This window comes from Labeo rohita, chromosome 23 (assembly GCF_022985175.1).
Source record: "Labeo rohita strain BAU-BD-2019 chromosome 23, IGBB_LRoh.1.0, whole genome shotgun sequence".
Lineage (NCBI taxonomy): Eukaryota > Metazoa > Chordata > Actinopteri > Cypriniformes > Cyprinidae > Labeo > Labeo rohita.
This window is the reverse complement of record NC_066891.1, coordinates 9,198,426-9,222,322: the sequence shown is the minus strand read 5'-3', so window position 1 is coordinate 9,222,322 and position 23,897 is coordinate 9,198,426. Positions and strand designations below refer to the sequence as shown.

At 35.5% G+C, this 23,897-nt stretch overlaps 1 protein-coding gene across 4 annotated transcripts in view; it reads left to right on the top strand.

Annotated features, from left to right (window-relative positions):
* LOC127154611 (inactive dipeptidyl peptidase 10) overlaps nucleotides 1–23,897 on the top strand; it is a 70,775-nt gene that overhangs the window by 5,627 nt on the left and 41,251 nt on the right. Inside the window, exons 1-4 of one of the 4 annotated variants that reach the window (XM_051096249.1) lie at nucleotides 742–981; nucleotides 16,908–17,022; nucleotides 20,137–20,232; nucleotides 21,993–22,087. In XM_051096249.1, the coding sequence (XP_050952206.1) occupies nucleotides 16,962–17,022; nucleotides 20,137–20,232; nucleotides 21,993–22,087 (252 nt within the window). In that variant the 5' untranslated portion in view covers nucleotides 742–981; nucleotides 16,908–16,961. Of the gene's footprint in view, nucleotides 1–741; nucleotides 982–16,904; nucleotides 17,023–20,136; nucleotides 20,233–21,992; nucleotides 22,088–23,897 lie in introns of those variants that run through there. The other 3 variants (XM_051096248.1, XM_051096247.1, XM_051096253.1) reach the window with 3 other exon arrangements.

Sequence of the window (23,897 nt, the reverse complement as noted above, 5' to 3'; positions counted from 1 at the left end):
TTAGATAAATATAAATATTAAAACATTTAAATATAATATAACAATATATGTAATATAAGATAAGATAATAAAATATATGAGGTAAACAATAAAATAATAAATAATAAAGAATTAAAATATGAACAAAAAATAAATATTAATAAAAAAGTAAAATATATAATAATATAACAATGTAAAATAATATATGATGTGTAAATAATATAGAATAATATATAAATATTACTTAAACAAACATAATACATCAAAAAATATAAATATAATATAATATAATTTAAAAAATACAAAAATTAATAATTAATTAAATAATTCTAAAATAATTTAAATATAATATAATAAAATACAGTGTAAAGTCATATATATTAAATTAATACATATAATAACATAAAATATAAATCTAAATAAAAAATGTAAAAATATAATATAAAATAATGCATAAAATAAATGTTAATGTAAAATTTAAAAATATATAATGTAAAATATCTTAATAGCGTATATCAATTAATATAATATGAAGATAGCATTTTGTTAAAAAGCACTCAGGACACTTAGGCAAACACAGAGTAATGGCCTGGCAACTTTTTGCATGAGGCCCAAAGAAGATGTAAAAATCTAATCCATCAAATAATATTAAAATGTTATCTGGCGCAAAATCCATTTATCCATTCGGAAAGTGTTATCCATCAGCGATACATATGAGGAAATGATATTTAGAACTGTACTTTTTCCTCTCAGATTATTGACAGGTAGAAGGTCTCCTGAGACGGCGACCACTTTGTCACCTGCTTCAAATGTTAACGTGAACGAAGCCGTGGAGGAAGCTCATTAATTATGTAACTGTACTTTGTGTCATCGATTTAAGCTGCATAACACCCTTTCCAGCCTTTCCTTTGTTTTTTGCTCTATTCATGAGGAGCGGTTTCACAGCAAGCATTCACTATTCAGGAGGTTTTGGATCAAACGGCAGCAGTTGGCTGGAGATTGGTTAGTGCGGTTCCTCTGTGCATTTTCAAATACTGATAATTTTTTAAGTGTGTTTTTTTCTGAGCATTTAGAATGCTTTGGCAGTTTTCAGAAAAGTGTGAACGACTGTGATAAGTTTGCTCAGAGGGAGAGTGTATCTGTGAAAGAATATGACTGCAAACACCTCAGATGTTATTTATTCAAAATGCAGATTCGTTTCTGATGGTAATATTTCATATCCTAAACCTCACTAAAACCAATGCATCTCATTACTGTGGGAGGAAAACCATGATTTGAGCTGACTTTGTGCTATCCGCTTTAGGCAGATACTCTGAGAACACATCCTGACAGTTACTCCTAGACTGATCATGATTGAGTGGGCTTTCTGTTTGGTTGAAAGATCCTTAATAAAGCATTCTGTGTCTAATATCTTTGTGAGTAAGCCTTAGTGTCTTCTCATTGTCATAAATCCAGCTAGATGCCAATTAAATGTGAGTCATATTTCTTAGACAGTGTTGCCTGACAGCTGTAAATGATTCATCCCCAAACATGCTGATGGCAGCACTTAATATTCATCAAAGCGTTTGCTTTTTTGCTTTCTCTTTCAGTGTAGATACATCTACCCCATTAATGTCCACGAGACAATCTATACCTGAAAGACATTGTCCGATATTGTTTTTATTCCATTTTATATTTTATTTTTAATATCTTGATATAGATTATTTATCTAATATGCAGAAATGATCAGTATATTATTGTATTTTTATACTATAATTAATATATAATGCTATTTTTGTTATTTTGATTATATAATATCTTAAAATCATTAATATTTTATTATTATTATTTATTATTAATAAATATAATACTACACTATATTAAATTATATATGATTTTTCCTTTTTATTATTATTAATTATTAGTAGTAGTGTTTGTATTGTTATTATTTATGATATTTGCATTTCTGTTTTTTGTTTTCCTCAGTGGCAACTACATATTATATAATATACTATATTAGGCTCAGAGGTTTGTGGCAAAATGCCACCAAAACGAACAAAAATGCCCCGTGAATTAAAGACAAAGCACAATTAAACAAAGTATTACGGCTGTTGCTATTAAAATGAATTGTGAAAGTGAATGAAAAGTGTCAATTCGTGAAATTATTCTCTCACACTGAATCAGATTGCATTTACGCGGCGTTTTGTGCAGCGCTGAACCTTATAACCAATCAAACGCGTTTCCGTTGAACTTAGGAATGCATTGGCCAATCAGAGGCGCTTGATTAGTAAGCGCTGAAAATGGTTGTTGATGAATGCGCACACTCGCGAATTCACACATAAACAACGCAAAGCAGCTACGATGTAAGTAAAATATTAATTTCGTGGCTTCAGTGATTATAATGGGAGTTTTGCATAACTTGTGCTAGACTTGGACCTGGGTAACGTCATGGACCGACATGTTTGTCTATAAAGCCAGAATATGACGCGCCTAAAACGAAACAAAACATATTAATACTCATTATTACAATAAAGAACAATAATCTACAATAATGATTTTTGTCATAATATTGCAGCCATATGAGCTCTTGTTTCTACATGTTTAATTTAGATATAATTTAGAGAATTGTAAACAGTCTATTGTTATTGACAACAGTTTAAAAAAGTATTTGACATTAAAGACAAGGTGATTATAAAAATTGCTCTTATAAATGTAAAAAATGCCTGTGGAAATCAGTTCCAGGAAGGCCAAGTATTGCCCCTTAATGGGAAAGTTAATTTCTGACCCTGATAAATAAAACAATAAATAAACAAATAACACTCCTAAGAGTCCATCAACCAATGTGAGTATATTAAAAAGCATCTCAAGCCCATTTATATTTGTATTCAGCGGTTGGTGGTTAAATTGCTGTGATTAGTCAGACAATTTGCGTGCAGTGACATCTCTCAAAATGAATTGTGGGAATTAGCTTCCTCTCATTATCAGAGTAAAGGCAAAATGTAGAGCAATGTCACATAGTACAATGCTTGCTTGTATTCTGGGATGACTTCTCTAAATCATTTAATTGTCTAATGAGGATTGTGTCACACTTCACATTATAGTGTTGGAATGTAATTATATAAGCAAGTACTGGGTAAAATGAAGTACATTTGCTTAAAGGCGAAGTGTGTCTTTTTTGTTCAGTGTTAAAATACTCATTCTCATTTTTCAGCTTAATATGCAGAGACTTTAAGTGTGGGTAATGCGGTAACACTTTACAATAAGGTGTCATTTGTTAACATTAGTTAATGTTGTAACTAACATGAACGAACAATGAATTTTACTAATTTTTGTGAATGTTAGTTAATAAAAATACAGTCATTCATTGTTTGTTCACAATGCAACAATGTTAACAAATACAACTTAAATGCTGAAATTAACATCAACTAAGATTTATAAAATGCTCAAGAAGTATTGTTCATTCTTAGTTCATTTTAAGTAATGCAATTAACTAATGTTAACTAATGAACCTTATTGTAAAGTGTTACCGATAATGTTTAGATATTATAATTATTTTAGCAAATTTGCATTCGCTCTGGCTCTGATTCGCTCTGATCTTCTAGGCGACGCCCACTTTTTACCATCTAATCATTTGTTTATGTATAAAATCAAGCCTCGCCCTATATTTTGTCTTATTGGATATAATGTTTCACTCCTAAATAAATAAAAGAAAGAATTATAATATAAAGTATAATATACATACAAACATGAAGTGTATGTATGTATATTATAAAAAGATTGGAATAAATAGGACATAAAAAAACAAAATTTATATATATTTTTTAGCATGGATGCATAACATTTATAATGTTATAAAAAACATTTCAAATAAATTCTTTGAACTTTGAACTCTCTATTCCTCAAAAATTCTGACAAAAATGTGTCACAGTTGCCACAAACACATTAAGCAGCAAAATGTTTTCAGCATTAATAATAATAAGAACTAGTACTAATAGTTGAGCACCAATAATAATTAGTAAACAAATCAGCAGAATTGATTTTTAAAGGATCATGTGACACTGAAGACTGAAGTAATGGCTTTGAAAAGTCAGCTTTGTCATCACAGGAATAATTTACATTTTAAAATACATTAAAATAGAAAGCAGTTATTTTAAATTATAATAATATTTTACAGTATTACAGTTTTTACTGTCTTTGTAATCAAATAAATGCAGCATTGGTGAACACTTTTAAAAATCTTAATATATCTAATATATACATATACACACACAGTACCACTGATGTATTTCATCATGCTTTCATTTTATTTCATTATGTGTAAATCTGACACAAATACAAACTGTTTCAGAGAGTTCGAGTCACATTAGCTGATAAATGTGTAATTCTTGTTTACTCATAGTCATATTTGACATGTATGATTCACTCAGTGGCATGGCTGAACACCAACTCTGAGATGTTTTCCTTGTCTGTAGCTAGAATGAGGGAGACAGGTTTGCGGGGGCTGTCGTGCTCCATCCACGGGGTCCTTTGTGAAGCTGAGGACCTGTGGGCTGTTTGAAAAGTGAAGGAGGGCGGTAAGACTTTCTGATGGCAGCTACGAGAGCACACAGAGGCGGCACTGCCGACACTGTCATGACTCTGGACCAGAGCTGCACTGTGGATGGATAATGAAAGGTCTGTAGGTGCCTTTTCTCCACCTCCTCGTGTTATGACATCCTTCCCATTCGGCCAGTGACAGCTTCTGCGGGAGCAATATAAAAGAGTGCTATAGCAACATAGTGTAACTCGATACCAACAACAAGGATTAAAAATATTAAAAAAATGATTGAATTCAATATTCAAAGAATGTAATTTAGAGGAGAAATCATGTTACGCTACATTCGCTGGTGTCACGAAGTTGCACACAGGGGGTTAGCGTATTTAGGCTGTCCTGGAATAGTGTTTTCAGTTTGGATAATGTCACGGAAGCTGAGCATATGGAGTTCACCATATGTTTGGCACCAATGTGTTGAACTCACATCAAGAGCAGGTCATTATGACTATACAGCTGGTCTGTTTTGTTGGTTAGTACACTGTTAGAGACATAATGTTTCAGTTTGATAGTGTTTTTAATGCTGTTAAAGGTGCAGCATGTAATTTTTTTACATTCTCCTCTCCAATGCTGAGGCAACTATGGTTAAATCCCCAGAGCACTGTCTGGTTACTGAAGTTTTGAATTTTGAGGTTATGCATGTACACATGTATGTTTGTTTATTCATTTATTCTCAGTATTTCATTTTTCTATGAACGTAATTTCAATTTCAGTGTATGACAGTTATTTTTAGTTTACTTTTATGCTTCTAGTTGGGATTATCTGTCTAGGGCTATTGAATTTTTTAATTTTAAATTAATTTTAAAGTTTATTCATCTTGTCACCTTTAGTTGGAACTAACTGTCAGCAGGATCATGATGTTTTGCCTTTTTCGGAGCCTTGTATTTATTTGTTTGTTTGTTTATATTATCCTTTTACTTTTCAGCTTTCACTCAATGACTGTTACTTTTAGTATTATTATTTACGTTTAATCAGGACTGTCTGTCAGCAAGATTATGCAAGTTTTGAATTTTAAAGATGTGTATTTATGTATTTACAGTGCCCTGGGAAAGTATTCAAACCCCTTAAAATTTAACTGCTTTAAATTATTTTTTTTCCTCATAAATCTACACTCCATACACCAAAAAAAAAAAAAAAAAGAACATCTTTGCAAATGTATTAAAAATAAAAAAACCTAAATTATTCCATTGCATAAATATTCATACCCTTATCTGGGACAGGCTTTTTTTCAGTTTTAGATTCATGAAAATGTATTTTAGTTTAAGTTTTTCCAATTAGGCTTTATTCCTTTTTTGGTAACTCCTTAGCATTCCTGTAAAATCTAACTAAATGCAAAGTGTAGGCCCTACCGCAGATGGTACAGTGGAACACTAACGGGTAAACAACAATTATATTAGTAGGTAAACAAACATATTAGATTAGTTTTTGTGAACACAAGCTAATAACTCTAACAGCCAGTCAATGTACAAAGCATTTTTATGCATGCATGAGAAACGTGCATGAGAAACTTTATCCATGCATGAGAAACGTGAGAAACAAACAAATGTAAATGTAAAAAATGTAAATGCATTTGAAAACTGCTCACATAATTGAACAGTTTCTGGTGCTAGCAGGATACAGTTTCAGGTTTATTTTTCAGTGTATTTTCAAAAACAATTGCACAGCCATATTTAGAATCTTGTCTTTGTACTTGCATTTTTAAGGTAACACTATCCACCTTAAACGCAGAAGTAAGCCTATAAGCGAGACTTCCGGTTCATTAGCCGCCATAGGGAAATAACAGGATGCAGTTTGAGGCGGATGACCACGCCCACTATTAAAATAAGGTGGATAGCATCTCTGTTAAATAATTAGCTGGTGAAGTGGATTTACTTATATTTTAGCGTTAACAAAGTTTTTCTTTTTCATTGTAACGTTTGAAGCAGATGTCATAACAAATGTCAGCAGACCGGGAAGATTTTAAAACGAGCGGTTCATTAATAATTTCACACAACCTTACCTTCACGCTGTGGAGAGAAGACAACGAGCACAGTGCTGAAAAGGGGCGGAGCAACATAGCTCCATAATACGACTATTCAAATATGTGTTGCTGTTTTCTTTTGCGTAATTTCTGGTAAGGTGGTTTTTGAATTTTACTTGTGTATGTGTGAGGCATAACAACAACAGTTATTTCCTGACAGCAATCAGTGTGGTGCTGCAGTTGATTAAATTATGTCTGTCTTAATGTGGGTTGTTTGAAAAAATCTTCCAAAGAAGAAGAAAGACTTGCTGTCAGTAACGTGAATGGACTTTTTATGCTTTGCCCCTGGAGATGTTTTCTAATTGAAACAGCCTTGTACTGCAAAACAAACCATTTGTGTTCAAAGCCTGTCATTCAGTATGATATGTCATTCAGTATGGTGTCTGTTTAACTATTTTAAACACATTCAACAATTTAATGCTCCTCGTTTATCAATAGCTAACACGCAGACAGAATAACACATTTAGGGGCACATTCTATTGATATTGGGTATGGCTCTATCCAACGAGTCAGCATCTGTCATCACAATTAGACATGACGTGGCTTCAGTGTAATGAATTTGTCAATATTCGTTTCATATGCATCCATTTACCAGCCGTAGCTGATATTTACTAAATTGCAGGTCATTTGTTTGCCCTCTGGGGTTTGAAAGACTTGCCTTCAAGTTTGCTTAACAGGAGTCCACCATATGTTTCATAATTATGCAAAGCTCATGCATCTCATTAGCTCTGTGATTTAGCTCAAAGTGATTTTTCATCATGACCAAACACTGAAGTTCAGAAGTTCCCATGAGTCTCATTTATAAATTACTCCATCCCCACGGAGGCAGCCAGGATCCCTAGAGAGCAGAGTGAAAAATTGTAATGTTGCTTCTTTTAATGTTTTCCAGCTGGAATGACAAACATCAGTAAAGTGAGACACTCAGTGAGATCTATGTGTTTACTTTTCATTTTCTGACAGGAGTGGCATTCATATGTAAGATTGTTGCTAAGGTTGTACTTTTGATCGATTGACATATGGATGTTTCATTCATAAGCAATCAGGTATTTGAAATTATTTTTTACACAGTTTATTCTGAGCATTTTTTCTTAAATCTGTCTATGGCATTTCATGTAATGACAATGTGTAACTATTTTACTTTATCTGGTGAATTGGTGGTTAATAATCTTTTAGATTTTGTGAATCACATTTATGAATCACTTCAATTGGCTCAATTTTATGAATCACTTCAATTGTCTAGAATCCAGATCGTAAGAAATGGCAACATGTTAAAATAAAATAAATGAATAGTTAATAATGTTTTAGAGCACATTGTACTAATAAGCTTTGAAATGAATATGACATCAATCATTTTTTTTTCACATGCAATTTTTTTCAAATCATAACTTAATCAAAAACATTTTATTTGTGTATATTTATGTACTTTTGACAGAATTGTAGGAATAAGAGTAATGGATTGGACAGTGGTAAAAAATTATTTGGTCTTTGGATTGATAGTTTTCACAAACACTACCAGTCAAAAGTTTTTAAACGGTAAGATTTTTTTTTTTAAATAGGTCTCTTCTGCTCACCAGGCCTGTATCTATTTGATCCAAAATACAGCAAAGGCAGTAATATTGTGAAATATTTTACTATTCAAAATAACTGCTTTCTATTTAAATATATTATAAAATGTAATTTATTCCTGTAATCAAAGCTAAATTTTCAGCATCATTACTCCAGTCTTCAGTGTCACATGATCCTTCAGAAATCATTCTGATATACTGATTTGCAGTTCAAGAAACATTTATTATTATTATCATCAGTGTTTTAAAACAGTTGAATCAAGTTTTTTTCAGGATTGTTTGATGAATAGAAAGATCCAAAGATCAGCATTTATCTAAAAATAAAAAGCTTTTTGTAACGTTATACACTATACCATGCAAAAGCTTGGAGTCAGTATAATTTTTTTTTATGGGAAAGAAATTATAGAAATTAATACTTTTATTTAGCAAGGATGCTCTAAATTGGTCAAAAGTGATGATAAAGACATAATATTACAATATTACATGTTATAATATTACAACATTTCTATTTCAGATAAATACTGTTCTTCTGAACTTTCTATTAATCAAATGTTTTTGAGCAGCAAATTAAAAAATAGGAATGATTTCTGAAGGATCATGCGACTGGAATAATTCAGCTTTGAAATCACATGAATAAATTTTTAAAATATATTCAAATAAAAGGCAGTTATTTTAAACAGTAAATATTTCATTTTACTGTTTTTGCTGTACTTTGGACCAAATAAATGCAGGCTTGGTGAGCAGAAGAGACTTCTTCAAAAAACATAAAAAATCGTACTGTTCAAAAACTGGTTTGACTGGTAGTGCATTTGTTTTTATTCGTCGACCCATTTCTAATCCCTGATGCCAAATATTTTATAGCAACATATGAATCGCAAGTATTTCATTAGTAAAAATCTGCTATAAATATAATGTTTTTTTTTTTTGAAGGACAGCTAAAAGCACTTTCCTATAATCAGTTTCAGTATTAAAAGGCCAGCTGACCTACTCCCATTGAGATTAATGTAAATGCTAGAGGACAGCTTTCTCAAATTATTGTAATGTATCATTTTAATATTAATTTTGAGTGTATATTAAAGCAACTGTACATAGTTTTGTGTATTTTTGCGACTTTGGAGCCTCCTGCAGTTAAGTGAGCGCAATTCACTGTCGTGCATTTGTTCCTGCCATAAAGCAATTCGCCAATTTCGCGGAATTTCGTACCCACTCCCCAAACTTACAAAAGAAACTTGCATGTGGAAAAACAGTAGTCATTTGCCTTATGAGCCATCAGATTGAGTTTGACACTCATATTTCAAGGTAAAAAAAACTCACATATTGTTGAAATAAGCATTCATTTCAGCAAATTTGTTTACATCTTTGCTGTTATTAACAGCAACACCAACAACTCTACTCTTGAAATCGATATGAGCAATTCCCACTGATAAGCCCATATCTGTTATTGCAACATATAAGCCCTCTTTTAATCGCAAAGTTACCGTTCCACACAGTTTTTATTTGGTTTCTACTTTAAATTAGAAAAGTCTTCAAACATGACAGCATTGCTCTTAGAACGCTCACATTAGCTCCCCGCTCTCATGTTAATTATTTCCCACTGGAGTTCCCCTCACTTCCCTCGGTATCGATCTCCTATGCTAGTTCTGAGGTTTGGTACGTTAAGATTTTTCTAACGTGATGTACATGATCGAACCTCTAGACGTGTTTCTTTGCCTCCTATAGCACGAGAGCATCTCTGATGAGATTGTCGCCCACGCGGGAAGCCTTGCTTTCTACATTGCAGGAGTGGCACAATATATGTGACTGGCAGCTTTGTAGAGGCGCTGCTCTGTGAACTGAGCGCTTGAGTGGAATACAATGAGAAATCTGTCTGCTTGGGACTCTGCCCGGCCGAAAATGTGTCACTTTGACACCGTTGCCAGGTTTTTTGAAGGCCAGCTTCTGTCATTTTTTCTCCATGGCTTTATTTGTCACATCTTTTCATAACAGCTTTTAGAATAATAAAACTCTTGATCTGGAATATGGGGTTTTAAAGACCTTGGACTATCATATTGAAAATGACTTGTGCAATCAAATGTAAAAGTTTTAGTGTAATAGTTTGGTTTTTATATATAGTTATTGTATGTAGTTTTGATTTTCAGTGCAGATTTTGCTTATTTTTTCTTTGATTGTGTCTGCTAAAGTGTTCAGTTCACTTAATTATCCAAAAAAGGCAGTGCCATATACAGTCATGGCCGAAAATTGCAGTTGCAAATGTTTTGGTACTCACATGTGTATTCATTTTTTGTTGTTTGCATTGGAACAACACAAAAAAACAAAAGAAAAGTCAAATCTGATACAATTCCACACAGAACCCAAAAAATGCACTGGACAAAACTTAATGTTTGGTAGCACCCCCTTTGGAAAAAAAAAACTGAAATCAGTCGCTTCCTGTAACCATGAAAGAGTTTCTTACACCTCTCTACTGGAATTTTGGACCGCTCTTCTTTTGCAAACTGCTCCAGGTCATTCAGATTTGAAGGATGCCTTCTCCCAACTGCTGTTTTGAGAACTCTCCACAGGTGTTCTAAGCAACCCCAAAACATCTTTAAACCTCCACCATGTTTGACTGTAGGGACTGTGTTCTTTTCTTTGAAGGCCTCGTTTTTTCTGTAAACAGAGCTATGATGTCCTTTACCAAAAAGCTCTACTTTTGTCTCATCTGTCCACAGTGCATTCTCCCAGAAGGATTTTGGTTTTGCACATAAGTTTGGACAAACTCCAGTCTTGCTTTTTTATGCCTTTGTGTCAGCAGTGGTATCCTCCTGGGTCTCCTACCATAGCGTCCCTTTTCATTCAGATGGCGATGTATAGTGCAAGCTGACAGTGTTGTACCCTGTGTTTGAAGATCAGCTTGAATTTGTTTGAAAGTTAATCGGGGTTCTTTATCCACCATTCGAACAATCCTTCGTTGTAATTTTTCATTAATTTTTCTCTTCCGTCCACATCCAGGGAGGTTAGCTACATTGCCATGGGCTGTAAACCTCTTGATGATATTGCGCACACTGGACTCAGGAATATTAAGATCTCTGGAGATAGACTTGTAGCCTTGAGATTGTCCGTGTTTTTCCACAATTTTTCTCTCAAATCCACAGACAACTCTTTATACTTCTTTCTTTTCTCCATGCTCAGTGTGACACACAACACAAAGATTGAGTCAGATTTTCTCCATTTTAACTGGCTGCAAGTGTGATTACTATATTGCCCACACCTGTTACTTGCCACAGATGTGTCTAAATACATATTACAGGAGCATCACATGCTTGAAAAGCAATTATTTTTTACAATTTTGACAAGGTGCCAATAATTTTGTCCAGTCCATTTTTGAGTTCTGTGTGAAATTTTATCAAGTTCGACTTTTCTTTGTTTTTTTGTGTTGTTGCAGTGCAAACAAAAACAATAAGCATGTGAATACCAAAACATTTGCAATTGGAACAATTTTCTAAGAGAAGTGCTGCATTTTCTGACAGAGTTGCAAGGGTGCCCATATTTTTGGCCTTGACTGTAATTGAATTAAATAAAAAATAGAATTAAAAATGTAATTCAATTAAAAGATTTTAGTTTTGGTTGGTCAGCAATTTTGTATATATTTGTTGTGATTGTTATTGTGATTAACTGCTATCATATAAATCGGTCATATCACTGCATCCCTCAGATGGGGAATTCTCTCCCAATATAACATGCATTAACATACAAGTCTGATGATACTCTCATCTGTGATGCAGGGTTCTCCCCTGTTTCCCAAAACAGTCTTCCTAATTGGGAGTGTAGTATCATTTCAGAGCTCATGGGACCTGCGGGAACTGAGCTGATGAAGCTTTAACACAGAAAATACTGGGCTCTCAGCCTGTAATGAGAGAGATGCCTTTGAAATGAAAACAGTGTCAGTCTTGTACTCAACAGTGTGAACAAATTACATTAATTGTGTTGTTGTAGCTGCCACTATAACTATACAGGGGAGTGTGGGTGAGTCAGAAGCTTATACTGCAAAATCAGCATCAGTTTAATCAGTATTTTACCTTGTTTTCCAGATTTTTTTCCTACCCAACTGTGCAAATTGTGTTAGACCTCACTAAATGATGTCACATTAATGTTAATACAAGAGAAACAATTTTCTAGTTCAGAAAAATAGGCTTAATTCAAGATAGATTTTTGAAAGTCTTTTTTAATGCAGTTTTGGGGTCACTCTTTATCAAATTCAATAAAACTTCGCTGCATAAAAAAAAAACAAAAAAAACTTTAAAAAACCTAATAACCTCAAACTTCTGAACGGTGTATTTTTATTGAGAACAAGAAAAAAGTTTTTTTTTTTTTTCAGTGTAGCAGTCAGTATCTTTCACCCTGATCTGAGACTGCTATTGCTTCACATAATAAAGAAGTTCAGCCTTGATCTGATTGTGGATTAACTTGATGTAAGGGAATGATTTTCTCAAGCCCAAGTATTATAGATTTGTGGAATCTGAAAAAAAGCCAATTTTGGTCTCTTTTTCTCTTTCCTGCTGCACGAGCGCAGATAGATTTATCTGACACTATCAGCAGCTGTTTTAATTGTGTGAAGCAGCCAGTAAGATCTATTAATAATGAGCCTCTGGCAAGAATCCATGCTGGCAACCTCTGAAGCTTTTGAAGTTATCTTTTTGTTTCACAACAATGAACAGCATCCAAGAACTCAGAGGCTCTAATTAGACTTTCTGATGCTGTGAATTTAGGCCACAGAAACAGACCTGCTAATTTCCTTTTGTATGTTTGAATATATTAATGATTGTCAGCACTTTAATATAGAAGTTTGCGAAAGCTATATTTGTACGTCTAATAATTGTTTCCAAACAGGTTTTCCAAACATACTGCTTATAATGCACAGTGTGCACTAAATACTGCCTACTAAAAAAACACACACACAGTCTATGAAATGACATGCATTACACAGTATGCAAATGCTGAGTTTGGAATAGCATACTAGCATACTAATCTTAATACTTCTACCATGTAAAAGATATATCTGAAATAGTATGTGTAGAATGCTAGTGTACTGTTCTGAATTCAGCCATAGAACAGATACGCTGCATTTTGCTCGACTTAACCTTATATTTCTAGTGCGATGAATGAACCAGAAATAAAAAATAAAAAAAACATGCAAAGTGACAAGATCATATGACACTAGCATAATAGTTTTAAATGTGTAAAGTAGAATAATGTCTATTGTTTCACTTACAATAAAAGTATGCATTATATAGCATAGCAGTAAACTAGTATTCCATTCTAAGTGTGGCAATTCACAGTTTAAAGCCTATTTTATAATATTTGCGACACAAATTGCTAATGGTGTGTGCACACCAAAAGCGAAGCAAATATTCACATTGCTTTACTCACTCTAGATTACGCATGGGATGTTTTACACAAATAAAAACATAATAATGCTCTCTTCCATTTTCTGTTACAACTGGACGTGTCAAACTGGACTTGTCAGTAATAAAAACCATAATTCGTGTCTATTTGCGTCTTTGCGTTGACTTTATATGCATCATGTTCGCATCACATTACTTGCTCTAGATTAATCGTGGGATGCTTTTCGCGAATAGGAATGTATCAATGCTCCATTTTCTGATATAAACGTCCCAGTTTGTGTCATTCATATCTTCAGGTGCGAATTCACCATAATGGTGTGTTCACACCCAAAGTGAAGTGAATATTTGCATCGCATTACTTGCTCTATATTACTCGTGGGATGTTTTTTTGCATCACTTGTGTAAATAAAACAATAAAAAACTTTTTCTGATACAACCGGACGTGTCAATAAGCTATTCGCTCATTGGCTTTCGCGACAACATATCGTGCATATTTCTCACTCAAGTTGAAATTTTTCAACTTCTGTGGATGACACATTTGAGGGGAATATTGCACATTAGTGGCAATTGTGTCATTAGGTGCAAATTTGTCTATTTGTGTCTTTGGATTGACGTGTTCGCATCTCATTACTCGCTGTAGATTACTTGCCTGAAGTTTTTGCAAATAAAAACATATCACACAATTGCGGCAGTCTTGTCGCCAGGTGCAAATGTAATGTCTATTCACGTCTTTGAATTGACTTTGTATGCACTGAGTACTTGTTCTAGATTACTCATGGGATGTTTTTCACAAATAAAAACACAATTATGCTCTCTTCCATTTTCTGTTAGAAAAAGACGTTTCAAACTGGACTTGTTAATAATAATAACCATAATTCGTGTTTGTTGGTGTTTTTGCATTGACTTTGTATGCATCACGTTCACATCATGTTATTCGCTCTAGATTAGTGGTTCTCAACTCCAGTCCTCAGGGCCCACTGCTCTGCACATTTTGTATGTCTCCCTCATTTACCACACCTGATTCAGATCATCAGCTTGTTAAGAGAAAGATCCATGAACTGAAATGAGTGTGTCAGATTCAGGAACTTACAAAATGTGCAGAGCAGTGGGCCCTGAGGATTGGAGTGGAGAACCACTGCTCTACATTACTCGCAAGATGCTTTTCACGAATAAAAATATTATAATGCTCTCTTCCATTTTTCAATACATACGGATGTCAAACCAGACGTCTTCACTGACTGGCATTCATGACAACATGCCATGCGAATTTCCTGCTTGAGTTGAAAATTTTCAGCTTTCTTGGAAGACATGATTAAGGCTATAAATTGTCGGCAATCGAGTTGCCGAATTTGCGTCATTTGCATCTCCAGGTCCGAATTTGTGTTTATTCATGTCTTTACATTGACTTTGTATGTAATCTACTTAAACAAATAATTAAATTCGCTTTTTGTGTGCGATTGAGAGAAATACTGTGTATTCGTAGCAGGCACGTCACGTAATTTATGTTGCCCAATTTGCTTAATTTTCGTCGCCAGATGCGAATCAGAAAACAGGATTGAGATGAATGTCACACGTTGGCACCAGTCGCATCGCCCGGTTTGCGACATTCACGATGCCAGTTGCAAATTTGTGTCTATTCTCATCTTTGAACTGAAGTTGTATTCATCGCGTTCACATCCCGTTACTCACATAATGCGCTTCTTCATTTCCTGATGCAACCAGACGTGTCAAAACGGACATGTCAATAAGCTCTTTGCTATTTGGCTTGTGCAATAACGTGTCATGCAAATTTCCTGCGCAAGTTGAAATTTTTCAGTGTGCTCAGAAAACAGGACTGAGACAAATATTGTGCGCATCACCCAATTTGTGTCATTCGCAATGCCAGATGCGAATTTGTGTTTCAAGTACTTGTACTGATACAACTGGACATGTCAAACCGGACGTGTCAATAAGCTCTTCACTGATTGGCTTGCGCGACAAAGCATCATGCGAATTTTCACAAGATGCGATTGAGGCGAATATTGCTCGTTCATGGTAATGCCCAATTCGTGTTATTTGCATCGCCCGGCGTATCTATTCATGTCTTAACATTGACTTTGTATGTAATCTACTCAATTAATTCAAAAATAATTAAATTTGCTTTTGGTGTGCACACACCATAAGGCCTTTAAATTAACAACATAAAACCTTACTGAAAAATCTGAATTAGATAAATGCGTTTGATTGTCTGATTGATCATTTATACTTAGCTACTAATAATATAATTAGTATAATTCTGAGAAATTATTCAGGTCCTGTCTTTTTGCTGTGAAATATTTACTGATTTTTGTAACATAGACACAACACTGTTAGTAATGAACTCTCACTGGCTTAAAGCAACTTTTGTTTACTTGACTACTGTATGCACTATTAATAGGGTACAGAGCTACCAGCCAGTCAGAAGGTGTTTAGGTGAGATATGGCAGGCAGTCTGCTCTCATGGTGCTCTTTTTGTTCTGAGACAGCTGAGGTTAAGGAGTCTGCTAGGATGTCAGCTGGTAAAGTTATGAGTTTTATCCCCCCCTACTAACACATATCTCTCATTCACCTTTACCCCTGAGGGAAGGTGAGAAGTGGTGGCTTCGCTTCTCCCATTGAAACCACAAACATAAGACAGAGATAATGAAGACTAAGTTTTATGGACAGTCAATGAGTAAACACTTACTCCATGGTCCCCGCTCTCTGCCACCAGTAGTGATTTTCCACTAGCCTTGAAGTGGCTGTTTATTGTTCCTGATTATGACTGATGGTCTCGTAACCCTCTCAACTTGCCCGTCAGATGCACCGCTATAGCTTTTTTCCTCAGCCTTGGCTGTCACTGAGGCATTCTGGGAGCTGAAAACACATCTAATATACTGTTTCGTAAGAGAATCCTCACTCGTCTCATCTGTTCGGCTCTGTTGCAGTGGATCCAGCTTCGAAAAACAATCGAGAACGCATCTCTGCATGCTTCCAAACCCTAAAACTCCAACCTCGCCCCCCGCATAGCGAAAAATGACACCCTCATGCACACTTTCACGTACATAAAGCTGTTATAGGTGAAATGAGACACCATTCGGTGGAAATTAAGGCACGGCAGAAATATGACTCAATTAGCTTCTCATTTTTCACTCCAGGAATTTTTTTCTTGCTGGTTTTCTGAAGCAATGCTCTAAATGACACAGATTTCTGTCAGAGTGAGGTCCTTTCGTTCTCCCCTGGAGGGTTGCTGCACTGATACACGCGTCTCACATGAAATCCCTGCTCTGAGGCAGTGCAAATGAGGCAGCACTAATACATTCTCCCTCAGCACTGCAGAAACTATGTGTATGAGGGGAGAAAAGTTAATGCTGTTGCTTTTGTTTTTTGAGCAGGACCTAGGCAGCACGGGAGGACCTCCTCGGAATTGGAAGGGAATTGGGATCGCCATGGTGGTCATCCTGGGGGTCATGTCTCTGGTCACTCTCTCAATTTTTCTGCTCACACCTGGTAAGCCGGAGTTCGAAGGAGTAAATGAATATAAATTGAATCAGGGGAACCAAGGATAAAGAGAAATGTGAGATCAGCTACAATAAGGGAAGAAAGAGAAATGGGAAAACAATAGAAGATTATAGAGGATTTATGTGAGCGCCAGTGTCAGCTCATATATGAGACATCCATTCATAAACAAAAAGACAAGCAGAAACAAAGCAAGAAACACTTAAATTTGTTTTTGTTGCTTGCTTGGTTTAGCTTTAAAATGAGTTTGTGCAACAAATATTTTTTGTCTTTCTATAACAGAAGTTTGCTTAATCCATTTGCATTAATCCAACATTTACTTAATCTGACTACCTACACAATTTTGTTTGTTTTTTGTTCACTGAGCCGCTTTATTTCCCAGTATGCTTTAGGGGAGACAGGTTAGGGGGAGTAAATGTTGAAATTAAGTAATTATATTCATTCAATCCTTTTTGAGCATGATGAGAAAAGGGAGACTTGTGTTGTGCTGTTATGTTAGGATATAAAATTGTTTTTGTTATTGTGAGTTGGGTAAAAATGGCCAAAGCCAAGTTGTACCCGCTTTTGGCACTTGGCAAGTGTCCAACATAACAGAAGCTCTTCTAGATCCCAACATAACAGAACATTAAACAATAATATGTAGTTTTTTTCTTGTTCAGTAAATAAAACCACTTGGCTGCTAACTTTATTTGTAACTAAATGCAATATATGGTTTACATTTAAATACAATAAATATAATAAAAAAAATGTATTAAAGGAGAACTCAGAACAACAATTTACAAATAATGTACTCACCCCCTTGTCATCCACGATATTCATGATTTTCTTTCTGTGGTTGTAAAGAAATGATGTTTTTTTGAAGAAAACATTTAAGTATTTTTGTTCATATAATGGACTGATATGGTGCCCCGATTTCGACCTTCCAAAATGCAGTTTAAATTTGGCTTCAAACTATCCCAAATGCGGTTGTAATTGATCCCAGCTGAGGAAGAAGGGTCTTATCTAGTGAAACGATCGGTTATTTTCGTTTAAAAAATACAATTTATATACTTTTTAATGCCAAACACTTGTCTTGTCTTACTCTGCTTGGACTGTTTTTGTTGCGGTTCGTGACAGTTAGGGTATGTCGAAAAACTCCCATCTCATGTTCTCCCTCAACTTCAAAATCGCCCTATATCACTGTTTTACCTTTTTTGTTAAGGGTGTTTGATCTTCTTTGCATGTTCACATGTTCACATTGCAAAGAACTTCTGCAGTGATGTAGGATGATTTTGAAATGATTTTTGAAGTTGAGGGAGAAAATACGATTGGAGTTTTTCGACATACCCTAACTGTCTTGAGCCAGAATACACAGAGTTCATGGAAAGAAAGGCAAGACGAGCGTTTGAGATTAAAAAGTATTTAAATTTTATTTTTTTAATGAAAATAACCGATCGTTTCACTAGATAAGACCCTTCTTCCTCGGCTGGGATTGTTTACAACCGCATTTGGGATTGTTGAAGCCGCATTTAAACAGCATTTTAGAAGTTCAAAATTGGTGCACCATACCAGTCCATTATATGGAGAAAAATGCAGAAATGTTTTCCTCAAAAAACACAATTTCTTTACGACAGAAGAAAGAAAGACATGAACATCTTGGATGACAAGGGGGTGAGTACATTATATGTGAATCTTTGTTTTGGAAGTGGACTTCTCCTTTAAGGAAGAAAATACTGAGTGCATCTCAAAAAAACATCAACATGGAACCACTTTCTGCAGTTTTATTGATTCGTTTATTTTTATTACTACTTTTTACAGCCTACTGCATTTGCATCAACATTTTGATTTTGTTAAAGGGGTTATCAGATGCCCATTTTCCACAAGTTGATATGATTCTTTAGGGTCTTAATAAAAAGTCTATAACATACTTTGTTTAAAAGTAATCAGTGGTAGTGTAAAGCAACACCCTTTTTACCTTGTCAAAAACAGCTCTAGTCACAGCGACCAGTTTCGGTGCATGTCCCTTTAAATGCCTGTCCTTCTTTTTCGTAGGGTGACGATATAATAAGAAATGTATTAAGGAAGAACATAGTGAGTGCGTCTAAAAAAAAGGTCAGCGTGGATATCTGCAATTTAACTGAGTTTATGTTTATTACTACTTTTTACAGCTTACTGGATTTGCATCGATATTTTGATTTTGTTAAAGGGGTTATCAGATGCCCATTTTCCACAAGTTGATATGATTCTTTAGGGCCTTAATGAAAAGTCTATAACATACTTTGGTTAAAATTTCTCAATGGTAGTGTAAAATACACCCTTTTTACTTTGTCAAAACAGCTCTGTTCACAGCGACCCATTTCAGTGCATGTCTCTTTAAATGTTAATGAGCTCTGCACACCCCGCCCTTCTCTTCCATGGGATTACGAGCAGTTCTCTCTGAGACTGTAACTTTAGTCGCATTTAGCCACGAAACTTGCTAAATAGCACATTATTAGGAAAGCCAATTCACAAAGATTCATTAAAAACCCTTATACACACATCTTCTGTAAGTGAAGCTGTATCATGAATGATTTGCATGAACATGGAAGATTAGGTAGATTGTAGAAAACATTCCCTTCAAAAAAGAAAGTAATCCTCTGCGTCTTCAGCGGCTCAGATTTCGGGAGTAAATGACGACTGTTATGTTCATTATTACATCCAAAAACAAAACAACTCAGTCGCTTAGGAGACATTCTTGTCTACTCCTGCTCCAGTGTCGAAACTATGACAGACAGTTTACAGCTCACTCAGGGCGGGTCTAAGGAAAAACGGCTGTGTCAACCAACAATCGTGGGAACAGCCTTGGTCTGTGTGACGTCACACAGTCAAGAATCACATAATGGATTGATTTAAGAAAGGGGTTGTGTTTTATAGGGACTTGGTGGATTTTTATCATTATAAGGTGGTTGTGTACACACACTGCCAACACACATTTATCTAAAAGTGTTACATGTTTTACACAACATGTGAAAGTGAATTTGGCTTCCAGTGACCCCTTTAAACAATCCTGTACATTCTTGTTACAGACACTATTTTTCTTCAGGAATTGTGGTTGTCCTTAACTGACTGCCTCATCTTCTATTTCAGATGAGTCTCACCTCCTGCTGCTGTCTCGCCTCACTCTTGAGAACCTGGAGAGCGAGGATTTCAGAGTTCATGACCCATGTGCAGCGTGGCTAAATGGTGAAAACTCATATTGTACAGACAGTGTTTAAGGGAATGGTTTAAGTTCATTGATTTGATCCTCGTGGATATTTAGGGCTCCTGGAGCGCAACAAATCACTGTTTTAAAATGCAGCAGGAGACCAATGTGTTTTTCTGCTAATGGTTAAACAGTTCGATTTATGGCATTCGTTCAGGCTGCATTTCAGTTTACATTTAGTTTTTATTATATAGCGTGCAAGATTTCGGTTACTGCATCCTAAATTTTATTATTTTGATAATATTATTCTTATGGTGCCTGAATGGTTTATTACTGTAAGTTTAAAGTGTGCATCCCTGCATGTTTTTTTTTTAAGGGATAGTTCACCCAAAAATGAATATTCTGTCACAGTTGAACCACTGATGTCACATGGACTATTTTAACAATGTGCTTACTACCCTTCTGGGCCTTAAACGTGGTCATTGCATTGCTGTCTATGCAGAGTCAGAAAGCTCTTGGATTTCATCAAAAATATCTTAATTGTGTTCCGAAGAAGAACAAAGATCTTACAGGTTTGAAACGACATGAGGGTGAGTAATTCATGACAAAATTGTCATTTATGGGTGAACTATCCCTTTAACGATACGGTAGTGCGCTTTCTCATCTCAAGTGAAGTACAGTCATGTGAAAAAGTTAGGACACCCTATTGAATTCCATGGTTTTCCGTATCAGGACATCATTAAAAAAAACTGGTCCTTGGCTGGTCTTAAAATTTTGAAAATGAAACCTCAGATGAACAACAACACATGACAAATTGCACCGTGTCATTATTTACTGAACAATAGTAAAGCCAAAATGAAAAAGCAATGTGTGACAAAGTTAGGACACCCTTACTGTTAACATTGAAATTAAGAGGGTAAATAACAGTCAAGCACTGCTAATCAAATACCTTTGATTAAATGATCATCAGCAAGTCTGAGCACCTCTATAAAAGCATAAGCTTTGGCAGTTTGCTGGTCTGGAGCCTTCAGGTGTGTGTTAACACAATGCCAAGGAGCTAAGACATCAGCAATCATCTTAGAGAAGCAATTGTTGCTGCCATCAATCTGAGAAGAGTAATTGTTTTGTAGTCACATGACCTGGGCACCTCACAGTCATTGAGTTGGCCATGAACTCTTCTGTATATCAAAGTATTCTAGAGTCAAATGTGAGGGCATCTGTCTGACATCTAAAGTTGGGCCAAAATTGGGTCACGCAACAGGACAATGATCCCAAGCACACGAGCAAATCTACAGCAGAATAGCTGAAAAGAAAAGAATCAAGGTGTTGCAATAGCAAAGTCCAAGTCCAAAGCTCATCCTGACTCAAATGCTGTGGTGAGAGCTGAACATAAGCAAATGCCCACAAACCGCAATAAACTGGAGCAACATTGAAAAGAAGAGTGGTCCAAATTCCTCCAGAACGATGTGAGAGACTGATAAATTCACACAGAAAATGAATGCTTGAAGTTATTGCTGCTAAAAGTGCATCTACAGGCAGTTGACTCATAGGGTGTCCTAACTTTGTCACACATGGCCTTTCCCTCTTGGTTGTATTTTTCTTAAATAAATAATGACACTGTGATATGTCATGTGATGATGTTTATCTGACAATTTATTTTCCAAATTTTAAAACCTGTTCTAACTTTTCACATGGCTGTATATACTCTTAGTACATATTCAAAATATGCAAATTAGGATGTAGCCTAGGTGCAGGTCAGTCTGTAGCTCAGCTACTGAATGTTGATCTTTATGTTTTACAGAGAACGAGGTGTCACTTTGCACACAGGAGGGTCATGTTTTAGTCCACAATCTCAGCACCAATCTAACCACCACGCTACTGGACAACAGCACCCTAGTGAGTGCATACTTACACATGCATGCACTCACATAAAAAACAGCAACATAGTAAATAAAAGCCATGCAAATGCACACATACAGTCTTCTCCTCATCCCAAACGACCAGCATAAAACAGCTCTCTGGAGAGTTACAACCCCCTTGAGGCATGTGAGCAGGACAAGACGTACAACTCCATTAGTTCCATTCTCATGGAACCTGACAAATGGGTCAGTCCATAGAAAGAGAGAGGGTAAGGACTGGGAGCTAAGCATCTTTGGAGAAAGAATCAGAATGCTGAAAAAATGAGCAAAGAGCTTTAGAGCTCAGCTTTAGAGGTTCGACGGTTAATGCTCTGTCTTTTATTCCCATTTTCTGCGCTTTTCCCCAGTTGATGCCGTAGCATGCGTCTTCAAAGAGACTGTTTCAGCAGGGCCACCCTTTGAACGCTGTGGCTGGGTGACACTGAGAAACATATATGGGTCAGATGCTCAGTGAATTATTGTTGAGATGGCAGATACTTCTCCTCCTCACACTGTCAACACTGTTAGACTTGTCACATTGGCTTTATATCCCAACATTTCCTACCCAAAAGACAAACACAAAATATATAGGCACCAAATAATATATTAAATTAATAACTAATTGAGAATTGATGACGTACATTTGCTAGTACATTAAATGACAGCATGCTATAAATGTGTTTGATAGAGCTTAATTAGGGCCCGAGTGCCGGTGGTGTGAGGACCCTGTTGGAATTGCTCAGTTTCTTCCTCTTTATCTCCAAAATGAATTGCATTTTTAAGGGCTTAAAAGAGGTCTCCACTTCCAGAACAACAATTCACAAATAATTTACTCACCCTCTTGTCATCCAAGATGTTCATGTCTTTCTGTCTTCCGTCGTAAAGAAATTATGGGTTTTGAGGAAAACATTTCAGGATTTTTCTCCATATAATGGACTTCATTGGTGCCTCGATTTTGAACTTCCAAAATGTAGTTTAAATGCAGCTTCAAAGGGCTCTAAATGATACCAGCCAAGGAAGAAGGGTCTTATCTAGCGAAACAATTTGTCATCTTTTGTGGAAAATAAAAATTTGTATACTTTTTAAGTACAAAAGCTTCTGTAGCACTAGCTCTGGGATGTGCGTCCACAACACTACGTACTATTGAATCATGTCGAAAGGTCATGTGGAACATAGGCAGAACTACAGACCCAGTGTTTACAAAGCGAACGCACAAAGACTAAGAAAGTGCAAGTAAGTCAAACGCTGTTTACAAACAAAAAGGTACAACGATGTCGGATGATTCTGAAGTTGTAGGAGAAAATAAGATGGAGTTTTTCACCATACTCTACCTTTCTGAGCCGAAGTACACAGATACGAAGACTCGAAACAGGTGAACTAATTCCAGTACAGAACCTAATAGGATGTTGCGCATGCACGACTGAACAAATCACTCCCTGAGATGACTCGTTCTTCCCAAGTCACATTAAAGATTCGTTCAAAATGAACGAATCGTTCAAGAACGACCCATCACTTATTTGTAGCATCGTGGACGTGCATCCCAGAGCCTGTGCTGCACAAGCTTTTGTGCTTAAAAAGTATAAAATTTTTTTTTTTTTTTTTTTGGAAAAAAATGACAGATCGTTTCGCTAGATAAGACACTTCTTCCTTGGCTGTGATAATTTAGAGCCCTTTGAAGCTGCATTTAAACTACATTTTGGAAGTTTAAAATCGGGGCACCAGTGAAGTCCAATATATGGTAAAAATACCTGAAATGCTTTCTTCAAAAACCATAATTTCTTTACGACTGAAGACAGAAAGACATGAGC